The sequence below is a fragment of the Dermacentor variabilis genome, chromosome 1, assembly GCF_050947875.1.
Source record: "Dermacentor variabilis isolate Ectoservices chromosome 1, ASM5094787v1, whole genome shotgun sequence".
Classification (NCBI taxonomy): domain Eukaryota; kingdom Metazoa; phylum Arthropoda; class Arachnida; order Ixodida; family Ixodidae; genus Dermacentor; species Dermacentor variabilis.
The window spans coordinates 235,665,169-235,678,108 of NC_134568.1; the positions used below are offsets into that span (position 1 = coordinate 235,665,169).

Genomic DNA, 12,940 nt, shown 5'->3' on the forward strand with positions numbered 1-12,940 from the left:
ATCCCCTCTCGCACAATCTCTCGGATGACTTCACGCAGAGACGTGCTGCAGCTCTCAGGTAGAATTGAAGCGTTCACCGGCGAGCTCCTGCGATCATATTGGTGGTACCGTTGCTGTAGTGCCCGTTCTATAGCAGTAGCCTCCTTGGTAAATTCGGCCACTGTCATCGGTGGGTTCCTCACGAACCTGGCAAACAGTTCCTCCCTCACTCCGCACAAGAGATAGCGCAACTTCTTTTCTTTGGCCATCTCAAGGTCTGCTCTGCGGAAAAGGTGGGCCATATCTTCTGCAAACATGGCAACGCTCTCGTTTGGTTTTTGAATACGGGATTCGAGTAGGCACTGCGCGTTGTCTCTTCTGTGGCTACTAGTGAACGTGTCTAGCAGCTGGGTGCGGAAGGCATCCCACGTGGTCAAATTCTTCTCCCGGTTCACAAACCACTCCGCGCACTGTCTTGAAGCGCAAAATAGACATTAGACAGCTTTTGCTGGGAGCCCCAGTCATTATAACTGGCGACACGCTCAAATTGGTCAAGCCAATCTTGAACATCTTCAAAAGCGTCGCCATGGAAACTTTCTGGTATCTTAGGATTCTGCAGTGTCACCTGCGATGGAGTTGCAGTAGCCATCGCGGAAGTAGGTTGACGCGTTCCAGTAGGGTCCTGCAAAGGGTTGAACTCGGGCGTCAGGCCTAGCAGGCGGCAACTGTACCGGTGAACAGGAGTTTCGACGAATGAAAGTGATTTCGCTTTCGAGGTATGGCTCCACGAAGGGGTGCAGAGCATGAAGCAATCCTACCCCGCACCTCCACCAGTGTCGCAGCCTAGTAGGAGACGGGAAAGCCGGCGTAGAGGACGTATAAAAGCACTTTTATGAGAGCAGTCAACGCAACGTCGTTGTCATCTGTTTTTCCGCTCGCGCGCTACTTCAGCGTCGTTCTCATCACCTGGCACATACCCGCGGCGACCATATAGGATGTGGCAATATATATATATAGTTATTTTAATATTCCCTTGAAATTCAAACACATCCCAACTGAACTGTAATTGGGATTTCTATATATAGCCCTCATGCCAAGACAGATGACAAGTACAATTACTCACCTTTTCTTTGTACAAATCAGATTGTATGGTATTTTTGCAAAGTCGCGGTACAAAAATGCTATTGTACACAGCATACAGTCCCTTAAATATTTTATCATATGGGTTCTATCATAAGTTTAGTTACAGATAGCCTTTTTAACACAGCATGCTATGATAAAACTTCAGTGAGAAAGTGTTGTCCAAGTGCCAGCTTTTCTGCCTGAATCATGCCCTTACATTTGGCAAAAATATTTTCAGGTGCGCCTAAAGTCAAACAGGTATGTTCTAAAGCGCACTTTTACTGGCGCTATGAAAGGTAGGAAAAAAAAAAGAATGGAACTTGGATCTCATGCATTCAACATATGCACGTACAAAATAAGCAAACCATACTGGCACGTGCACCACCTAAACAGGGCTACCACACGGAAAGCTCTAGCTTTAGGATGGTTAACACAAAGCAAAATTACACAGACTGCACGTGCAATTGTTAAATCTGCCAAGACATTATGCTAACATACAGAATACATCATGGTAAAACATGCATACACAGAAACTGGAATATCAGACCTTGAGTAATTTTGGCAATGATCCCACACAGACTATTCAGCCCTGTACACAAAGGAACAAGTGCATAGAAAACATTTGTGCGACAAATAAAACACTAGTGTTACAGAACATACTATAAACATGATTAACCTGCACTTTACAAGATCACTTTTGAACTGTTCGGTTTATTTAGTTAAAGGGACTATAAACACAAAAATCCAACCCTAGATTAATAGAATACTCACTACCAATGATCACAGACATAACACACTTGCCTTGTATAATGCTGCTATCAATAAGAAACCATAACATCAGGTACAGCTGAAATGCCATCCCCTACTTTTTAACGGTGTTAGTTATGATCCAGTATTGAGAGCTAAAGTGTACTGGTTGAATTTTGTAGTGATGCCTTTTTCACCATTGTATGAATTCTAAATACATGCATAACCAAAATCAGTAATGACACACTAGCACCTCCATTAGTTCGACTCCCAAATGTGAAAGAAGCCTTGTAAATAAGTGCACTGACAAACAATTTAATAAAACAATGGTTGAAAGATACAAGAAACACAAAGAGAACAAAGTGCTGCTACAGATAGTTCGGATGATTTTAATTTCAGCCATGTTTCAACAGCAGGCTCCTATTCACAAAAAAGTTCTTTTTTTTTTTCATTCAATCATACATTCACGTATGATTGTAGACCTTTTACTGTAGACTTCTGCCATGAGGCAGAGGTCCACAGTAAAACAGGTTGAACATAGACAACCACGTCTGAATACCAACGCCACAATTGTCTTGTAGACAAGGCAGTGATGAATTGGTTTGAGAGGGACCATTATAAAGTGTTGCATGACCCTTAAGATTAGTGGCACATTGGTCTCAGCCGCTCAATCTCATAGGTCATGGCAAACTTGCCTGTGGTGTAAAATTTGATAGCTACATGGTGCCACAAATCTGCCCGCTATATGGCAAATCTGAAACCATGTAAAAAGACGTAGTGAACCGTGCCATAGGGTGACACACAAGTGTGTCTGCATTCATATAAACTAGAAGAAAGTTGTTTGCAAGCTGGCACCTTTCATGACATCCATAAACAACATGACTGACATCGATCAAAATATCAAATGTGGGCAATGTTTGCCAAAAAACCAGCTTTTACTTGTTCCTTGATATGTTTAAAAGCTTCAGTTTCCAGACATGTGGCCCAATATGGTTTATCCTGAACAGGAAGGTAAGTGAACACAAAACCCATCACTGACAGCACCCTTTTTGTATCCAGTAGCAGTCACACAAATCACCTGCGGCATTTTGCAACAAATTCACAGCACGTTCACACCTGAAATTCCCATATTAATTTTTTATGGATCTGTCGGTGTAAATTTTAAAAACTTACCTAAACTGAAATTATTGGGAAATTCGCTATTTCTTTTTTTTTTTCTTTCAACAAAATGCAAATTACAGTTTAAGAAACCAAGCTTTGTGGTTGCACAGTAGCTATAAAGTGCATGAAGCTGTGTTTACAGTCCCTTTATTACTCAATTGAAAGTGATTCTTCCAAGATTACTAATAAGCACTTTGATAAAGAAGCCACAAACAGGCTTGGACAATGCGCAGATGAGAGGCAAGTGCCTGCTTTAAAATGTACAGAACTCTCCCTGGGTGGGCGAAATAGCATACAGCTTACACTCTCCCAGCGCTCAGCATTTAAACTTGCTCCACTGCATCCTAGCATTTGTGCATCAGGCTTGCGCGTCATGAAGATGCTCCTTTCCATTACTCTTTAGGTCAAGAGCAGGCAACATTACAAACCACAATGACTCCATGCACCAGCTCTTGTAGTGGTCCTCTTGCGATCAATAAAAATTATTGCTGCAGCAGGTATCACAGCAGTGCAGTGACACAGGGGTTTTACAATGCTGCCAGGAAGTGTGAGTAGGAAACAAAAAATATCCAAGCGTGTTTATGAGCCCTTTAATAAAACTCTCAGAACAGTTGTGAATTGACAAAAAATATTACATAGGAGGTATGCACAGTGCATCACCAATCTATGCCTTCTGTCAGCTGAAATGTGCAAGATTTGGCGCTCAGTGTCCTGAGCTCAGCTGAGTGCGGCATGCTGCTTGAACCAAGCTTGAATAAGCATGGTGCTATGTACAGTGTTTCTGACTGGCACATAGGTGGCAATCATGTTTTAGTAGTAAGAGTGTTTGCCCGTACTACAGGCTAAGACCAATTATGCCCACTTTAAAATATTTAAGAGACCAACTGTTATTTTAAATGCTTTGAAACACCGAATGCAGTTGTCTGCAAGAAACTACTATTAACGTATTCATTCAAGGCTTTCAACAAAACTCCTGAAATATAAAAAAACTGACATTATGCATTAGCATGCGTGGATGTGGTTTCAATGAACGAAGCCTGCGCATTGGCTGAGAAGGAGCAGACAACAGACTGAACTTGCCTTTGTCATCAGTCTATCACTTTTTAGGTCCAGCTGTGGATGTTTTCTATCTTTTTAACATTATTGTTCATGCAGCTTGACTAGTTAGTAGTGGGTGCAATGTTCTGTCATTCCTCGGAGATAAGCACACAGACTTCTAATTAACACTTAACTAAGATGCAGCAGGCACAGAATGATGCAGCAATGTCATTTTTTCTATATTTTGCAGGAACTGCTTAGCCTTAGACTATGTAAGAATATTTAATGGCGTGCACAAGTGGTACGAAATATTTAATTTGCACATTACATAATTTACCCCGCATTAGCAGCTGTAAGCACTCTGTGCATCCATTTCACAGCACACAATACCTACACTGTTTTATAGGCAAAACAGATACCATGGACTCTCAATCTTGGTACGAAACTTGCGGAATAAATTTTAGCAAACATTACAGCATGGTTACGCAGCCTCAAATGGACACAGCGACATCAGGCAATGCCAGTCCTTCCTCCTCAAAAGAAATGCCTAAAGATGTGTGCAACTTTTCAGGAAACATCAAATACAACGTCAGCAGCTAATGTTTGCCTCGAAAAGACCCACTGCTGAAGCACTGCTGCTTACTGAGCTGAGAATTTTGCACCCACTCTGTACCTACTGAGGGTAGAAATTCTGAATTAGTTCTCCAGTTTCTCCTTTAGTGCTGCCCTGGCCACCTGCCTCCTTGCAACATCCCAAGCAGAACAACCCTCTGATGACATCATGCGCCACATAACTGGGCAACCTGTGTATAATATATCCAATAACAACCTGTGTATTTTATATTCTTTGTTCCTGATGTGATTTTACCCCATCATGCCACGCCAGCTACAAGGCTTGCAAGCACATTCGTGACCGTAATTCCTGCTCTTAATTACTTGTAATTGTACAAGGTACTTTCCAAAAGCAGAAGCTAAATGAGCAGGGGTTCAAATGGATGTGTATGATGTTTCAGCCATATAGCTTCACTCTTGTATGCAGCAATCATTACAAGCTGCAAACACACTTTCATGCTATACAGGGCTATGACAACTTTATTATTTTCTTGAGCTCGTTCAAATCACCAGGCTCATTTCCTTCTGTCTACTGTACACTATACCTGTGAAAAGTTTCAGTTTGCTATCTCAATTCCTCTGCCTGCAGAAATTTGAAATGTTGAGCAAGTTATGAAGGCTGCACTAGGCACAGGCGCTGGCATGATAGGCAGTGAAAAAGTTGCATTAGCTGCTGATGCAGTAATATGTCAGAAATGCATTCCTTGTAGCTGCTGCTGTAAGCACAGATGCTGACATGAAAGGCATGGTGTGAACTTTGCATTAGTGGCTGACTGACTAATACATCAGAAATGCATTCCTTGTGGTTGCTGCTGTACTTGCACACACACAAAAAAAGACACTGGTGTGATCAAGTTCAAATTTGCTGCTTGCTCACTCAAAAAGCTTGATAGAAGCTACAAGGAACACTCTATATATGTACGAATCACTGAATGAATATTTAAATTAGGAGAGACTGTTTCCAAAAGGAACGGCTGCATGTTTATTTAGCTGCAAAACTAGAAAAGTGGCTAAATCAGCTACACTGTTTTGCATGAAGAACATGCAGCATGCACAACATCCGTTATGCTAATTTACAGACACAAATGCATACATACCCTTGTCTTCGATCAAGTTGTTGGAAAGGTCCAACGAGTTCAATGGCGAGTTAGGGTTGGCAATCAGGGTCATGGAAAGTTTGTGTGCAAATTCCCTAAAACAGTAACCAGCAGGATGCAATAATTGTTAAACAGAATACATTGCTGGTAGACAACATACTTAGTCAAACCTCATAACAAAATTGATAACAATGAACTAATAGACATAACAAAGTAATCTTAATAATTCCCTTGGAAATTTGCACAGAAAGACATGCATGTAAAATGTTGTTTTAAAGATGCAAAGATTTCTCAGAAATGAATATAACAAAAAATACGAGGACACCTAAGCACTTCTTCTGAGTTGTAAATGCGAAAGCATTGGTGTCCAATTGAACGCCGCTGAGCAGTCTTTTGAGTTATGAAATCCTCGCAGGCAAGCAAGTGCGTTGAGATACTTGGCGTGTTTTGATTTCGCCTTACCGAGGCGCAGTTAGAACGCAGGCGAGAGATTGTGCGGGCAAGGAACATGCAGACAACACAGGCTTCCAAGAGCGACGGTGGCATGGTGTCACAGCGATGCACTCTCCCCTCATGCAATATCGTGGCAGCAGGTGCTCCCTTTCGCCTACTCTGCTCCATCAAGGCCCAAGCCAGCAAGTGCGAGCCAGCGCCACGAGCGCGTGAGGCACGCTTGTGACATGGGTCGCAGCCAACAGGAAGTTTCACTGCTACAGACACCACTGGCTTTTTCGTTTAATAGGCTATTTGACGCATTCATATAAAAAATTTTAGTTTAAAATGAAGTTTAACTGATCACTTTGTACTGATTAGGCTGAAATCTGGTGGCGCATGATGCTGATACTAACTTGTCTGGCGTTGCGGCTGAAAACTACTGTGACCTGCCAGCTACCTGGAGATGCACCAAATTGGCAAAACTGCTAAGCAAGCATCCATTTCCGCACACTACTGTCACTGCCTCACTATTGCATTCTACCACTACTGCAGACTCCCACGCTCTGTGCACACAACATGCTGCTCCTAGGTTGAGTGTTATGCACTACCAAGTGAGAATATGATGCAGTAAGTGCTTCAGGCTCAATAAGGTGTTGCACATGTGTAGTCAAGGGGTTCTGCATGTTCTGCTCATATGTTCTCAGTGATTGCTCGGCTTATCAACTTTTTGTGTATGCATCAGCAGGGTGACAAAAACCACATTTTATATGACGGTATTTGTCAATGGATGCCAGCATTAGCAGTGATAATCACCTACTCCATCCACCACTTCCAGCAGCCTATGTTGGCCATGAGAGCAAACAATGGCTATAACAAAATAGCGGTTATAAGAAAGTAATTCTGGCTCCCCCTTCAACTTCACTAAAGTGAGGTTTGACTACAGTTCACTAAAAGAAAGATTAGAAACATACCATTTAATGCCTGTGTTATCCAGGTACAACTCCTCCAGTGACACAGAACGTTTCATCACCTGGAGTACTTGTTCGAGTGCTTCTGAAGCCTGAAATTCAATCACCACATGTCAACCAATCAATCTCAATGTACCAATCAATAAAAGCCACTTTAAGGCTTCTAGATTTATACCTAGAAAGTTATCTATTATGTCCTTGTCCTCACAATAAAATTGACATCTATTAAACCATTAAGGCCCCCAAATAGACTAACAGCCAGATTACATCAACTTTTTGCACTTAAAAATAATTTCACACTGTAACTGTATTGTGAAAGGTTTCTGAACTGTGCTTTATTCTTTCAAATGCTACAGTGACATACTTTATAAAGTGTGCTGGATCTTTAAGGGAGAACAACCGGATGCAGGTACTCGAAAGCATGCAATATTTTGGAACTTCTTGAGACAAAAAGGCTTACAATGCAGAGTCAAACCAAACTTTACACAGTCCCACTTAGCCTTTTGATGGCAAAATTAGCATTTTAATGGTGGCAATTATTGTATGACTTGGGGAAGGCCCACCCATGGGTAACGCATGCTGTAGTGTAAGGCCTGCACCATCACTTTGGAAAAATTTGGGAGAAATATGTTTTACCAAGTGTCATGTGCGTACCCACATGCTGGTTAATTTCCAAAGGCCACTAATAAATGGCACTCGTTACGATCCTGTCAACAATGGCATCATTAATGATCATTACTGCATCCCACTGAATCATGTGGCATCACAGAACACCTACAAGCACAATAGATGCAGCACACTACAACCTATTTGACAGTCAGTGCACATCAGCAGTATTGGCTGCACTAAAGCTCACTTAGCTACATCATGCTTTTGGGCCCATTAAAAGGGCATCACTGCAAAACATGTTCACATAAATATTGAATGTGTGGCATGTGGTTTTCTTTGAGACCTTCATCGAGAGCTTTAAGGTAACAAGAATATCAAAAAGTATGGACAGCACGGAGGATGTCTAGCTCTGGGAAGGCACCGATGAGATGAACTCATCAGATGACAAGTAAGTGCAGCAGAAGTCATGGGGACAATTGATAAAAAGTGCTTATAGTCAGCCGCCAGTGGTTGCATTATTCTGCATATCTGTCGGGGTGCAGTTTTGAGGCTTTAGTGAGTAGCCATAAGCCTGCCTGATTATAAGGCCTGCACCTTGTAAAAAGCCGGAAAAAAAGTGCGGGCCTTACATGAGCAAGTACGGTATTATCTGTTAGGGAGTTGTCTTACTATTCAAGAGTGTATGACATATGACTACATTAGGTAACGTTGAAGGGCTTTGGTGGTACTTTCCAATTAAGTGACAATACTTTATTGAATACAAATGAAGACATATTTTATGATGAATGCAGGCATAACAGGTTTCAGCCCTTGGTTCAATGGTGGTTGAAACCAACATAACTGCGTAACTCTTTTGCGACGACAGTTGATTTCTTGCATTAGAATCCTGTAGAATGCCTTGCTTGGTGAAACTTGTTAGAATTTCCTGACATGCCCTCTCCCTCCTCCCCCCTTCCTGTTTTCTGATTCAGGGTTACCTTACAGTTATTGATTAGCTCACCTTATTTAACAGGGCAATAAACATCCTCTGTCATTTTCCGTTTCTTCCCACTTTGCAATTTGTAATAAAATTGCGCATAGATGATCTGTTTATTACAAATATTCATTAAACATAATATCTATGACTTATGTAAATTTGAGGTAGAATTGTTCGCTACTTCATTGACTGTGAGGACAAGAGCACTGTCATATTTGGCTGCGGCAAGAAAGGGACCGAGAGGAATAACGAAAGTATTGATACAATCCTTATTCTCTCATTATAATTGCAACAGTCATGGAAATTCTCGTAGCCAGCAAAAAATATTTCACTGAAGTACAGGTAAAAACTATCATATGTGTTTTGTCAACAAGCAAGTCCACATGTAAGTCAAGTGTACTTTGTAAGTACACCTACATTCACTACAAAGACTCATCAAAGCTGTCAGCATGCACAAAGAACCACTCTGCAAGATGATGCGCTGTTAACGTACGAGCTGTGGTATCCAACAACTCATGTAAACCCTTATTATCACAGGTGCTATCATCTACAAGCTCTGTTGATGCAGCGGTGATGATAAAATTTGTGCAGTCTTTATTAGTCAGTGGCTAATAAACTACACTACTGGCACTGATGCTCACTAATTCATGTTGATCTTGCCAAGAACCAGCAGCCAACAACTCAGATGGGCTTTTCACATCAAAACCCTCACTTGGTGGTGTCACACTATGCTTCCAGAAGCAATTTGCAGCTGTTAAAACCCAAAAAGCTTTCAATGCTTGTTAGCTGCTGTCAGTGTTTGTGCAACAGAAGGCAGCACTTGCCATTTAACTGCCAGTGACCAAGCACAACTTGAATTATGTGATTATTTACATATTACTAAACTTTAAAAATTGCACACTTTCTCACTCTTTCTCACTCTACACAAATTCATGGGTGCCTTTGGGAAGCTTTTAACACGGTGAAACTAAATGAGTTGAAAGATTACCAGCAGTCAACTGCTTTCTACATTTGTTATAAAGTACGCCTTTTGTGTAAATCATACCAATGTAGCATTCCCCTGTTTTTATAGAAAAGTATGAGGTGACTGATTCGTTCAAGAAACTAACATAGTAATGAACCTCTTACTATTGTCCATATGTCTTATTACAATACGCAAAGTGACATGAAGATTTGCCCTTGAATACAGTTGACTCCTGTTAATAGGACGGCGGTTAATTTCACTTTTTTTTTATTTGGCTGCAATTTGGTTACAGTTTTCATTCTAAAGTCCCCAAAGTTGTCAATGCATAGACAAGATGACTAATTCAGAACTTGAAATGTCAAATTTACATAATTAAAATCAGAGAAGCTAGCCAGATTCAGCCAATTAGCCTGAAAACACTTATCTGGCCCTCATCCATCAAAAAACATTTCCGTAAGTTACAACAGTATAGATGTGGAAGGGCTGGTCAAGTTGCGCCTCCAAAATTGGTCTGGTTCAAGGCAACATCAACATAAATTTGCAAACACTGACATTCACTGCAAAAGTGGGCAAGATACTGACCAAGGATGACATCAATTCTGCCTGTGTCATGCCACACTACCTACCATTATTGTTGTCTTGAGATGCTTCAGGGAAAGCACCAGCAATATAACCAGCAATGAAGAGCAAGTAACCTATTATAGTGGCTGAAGCACCAACATTTATTTTTTTTCCTAGCAGAATCTTTCACTGTGAATGCGGTACAATGACAACCAAGCTTAAAGCACAGCTTGATCTTGCGACATCAAATATATAACACTTGCTTGCGATCACAAGCAGGTACCACCCTACGATACTGTAGCGGTGGCGTAGAGGTAGAACACCCGCCTCGCGTGCAAGAGGTCCGTGGTTCGAATCCCGGTGCCGGCAATTTTCCACCGGATTAAAAAAAAAAAAAAACAATCCGCGTGTTGATAAAATTGCACAAACAGGCCTGGAGTGTGGCCTGATCCCGGTGACCAGAACCGGTAACGCACTCCCTCACCAGAGCAGGATTGGCCACCCTGGTGCAGTACTTGGCCACAACCTCCTATGAACACAACAATCAAACCCCGGCCCTCAGTCCCCAGCAGCTGCGAAGCAACTGACCACGGCGGCGGTCAGACCTGCGACGCGGCAGAGGGTGCTAAGAATCACTGGCTCCGGACAGGCCGCCATTGGAATATGAACCTGGCAACGTTTAACGCTAGAACGTTATCTAGTGAGGAGAGTCTAGCAGTGCTATTGCAGGAATTAGAGGGCAGTAAATGGGATATAATAGGGCTCAGTGAGTTAATCAACAAGCGTAAGACAGCTGACATAAGGAAGTATAATATGGATAGAATTGAACATGCTCTCAGGAACGGAGGAAGCCTAAAAACAGTGAAGAAGAAACTAGGAATTGGCAAGAATCAGATGTATGCGTTAAGAGACAAAGCTGGCAATATCATTACTAATATGGATGAGATAGTTCAAGTGTCTGAGGAGTTCTATAGAGATTTAAACAGTACCAGTGGCACCCACGACAATAATAGAAGAGAGGATAGTCTAGAGGAATTCGATATCCCACAGGTAACGCCGGAAGAAGTAAAGAAAGCCTTGGGAGCTATGCAAAGAGGGAAGGCAGCTGGGGAGGATCAGGTAACAGCAGATTTGTTGACGGATGGTGGGCAGATTGTTCGAGAGAAACTGGCCACCCTGTATACGCAATGCCTCATGACTTCGAGCGTACCGGAATCTTGGAAAAACGCTAACATAATCCTAATGCATAAGAAAGGGGACGCCAAAGACTTGAAAAATTATAGACCGATCAGCTTACTGTCTGTTGCCTACAAAGTATTTACTAAGGTAATTGCAAATAGAATCAGGAACACCTTAGACTTCTGTCAACCAAAGGACCAGGCAGAATTCCGTAAAGGCTACTCAACAATAGACCATATTCACACTATCAATCAAGTGATAGAGAAATATGCAGAATATAAGCAACCGTTATATATAGCTTTCATTGATTACGAGAAAGCGTTTGATTCAGTCGAAACCTCAGCAGTCATGGAGGCATTACGGAATCAGGGTGTAGATGAGCCATATGTAAAAATACTGGAAGATATCTATAGCGGCTCCACAGCCACCGTAGTCCTCCATAAAGCAAGCAACAAAATCCCAGTAAACCATTTATTTGAATGCATCTAACTTCAAATATTTCAAAGCAATGGAAAAGCAACCTTACATTCAAACGTGATGGTAAAGAAACATTAAATGCCTGAGCAATTTTCCACCGCCATTTCATTCAGCATTAGCACAACAAATAGCATACGAGATGATGTATGTTCGTATTGACATGCTCTACCTAATAGCACAGCAGTGTATTTCAGTGTAAGAACTAAATATGCTAAGCAAGTGATGTAATGAACTCAAACCACAGGCCTCTGCATTATTATGGCAGCCACTACAGGACTGGCAGGCATACCACAGGCTACCTTGACTGTACCTTACTGGGACCAGACCTAGGCTTGCAATTACAGTAAAAGCTCGTTAATTCACTACTCGTTAATTCGAAAGTTCAGATAATTTGAATTAGTCGCCGTGGTCTGTCCAACAATGTATTGAAAGCAATATGTAACACATCCCGCTTATTCACACTGAAATCCGCACCGCCACCAATAATTCGAACTCTGCATCATCGTGGATGGGGAGAGCGCTAGTGCGCGGGAGCACGCTGGCGTTGCCGCACGGGTCGCGCAGCTTTGCTTTTTCGATCAGCGGCAAGGACGATAAAACCGTCGCCGGCGCGCCGTCTTCTTTGTGTACGAGCTTGCGAAGTTGAGCTGGTGAACACGGCTCAATCTCGCGTGCGCGAGAGGGGAAGGTGGGGCGGAGCGCGCCCTCTCTTGTTGAGCGCGAGGCAGGGGGAGTGAGGCGAGGGAGGGATGGGAGGACGATCTTCGGCGGCTGTTGCTTACGGCACGGCCATGCGGGCGCCGCATATTGAAAGTGATCTGCAACGTGGCCAAAGTGCGCGCCCGCGTGGGCCTCATCTTCAAAGCGATCTGCGATGTTTGCAGAGTGCACGTAGTGCCGGTAGCTTCATATGCGATGTGCTTTCTACGGTTCGTTCACGTTGAAGCGAGAGCTGTAAGAACGTCAATTCGCTCGTTGCTACTGCTGCATGTCCTCACTCCAGCGTTTTTCAGCG

General features: G+C 42.4%; 1 protein-coding gene across 6 annotated transcripts in view; it reads right to left on the reverse strand.

Moving 5' to 3' along the window:
* LRR (capping protein regulator and myosin 1 linker 1 leucine rich repeat protein) overlaps positions 1-12,940 on the reverse strand; it is a 228,442-nt gene that overhangs the window by 169,768 nt on the left and 45,734 nt on the right. For 4 of the 6 annotated variants that reach the window (XM_075671465.1, XM_075671450.1, XM_075671436.1 and 1 more), the window contains exons 9-11: positions 7,163-7,251; positions 5,757-5,851; positions 1,649-1,690 (exon numbers count right to left, since the gene is read on the reverse strand). In XM_075671465.1, the coding sequence (XP_075527580.1) occupies positions 1,649-1,690; positions 5,757-5,851; positions 7,163-7,251 (226 nt within the window). The remainder of the gene's footprint in view (positions 1-1,648; positions 1,691-5,756; positions 5,852-7,162; positions 7,252-12,940) is intronic. The other 2 variants (XM_075671458.1, XM_075671446.1) reach the window with 1 other exon arrangement.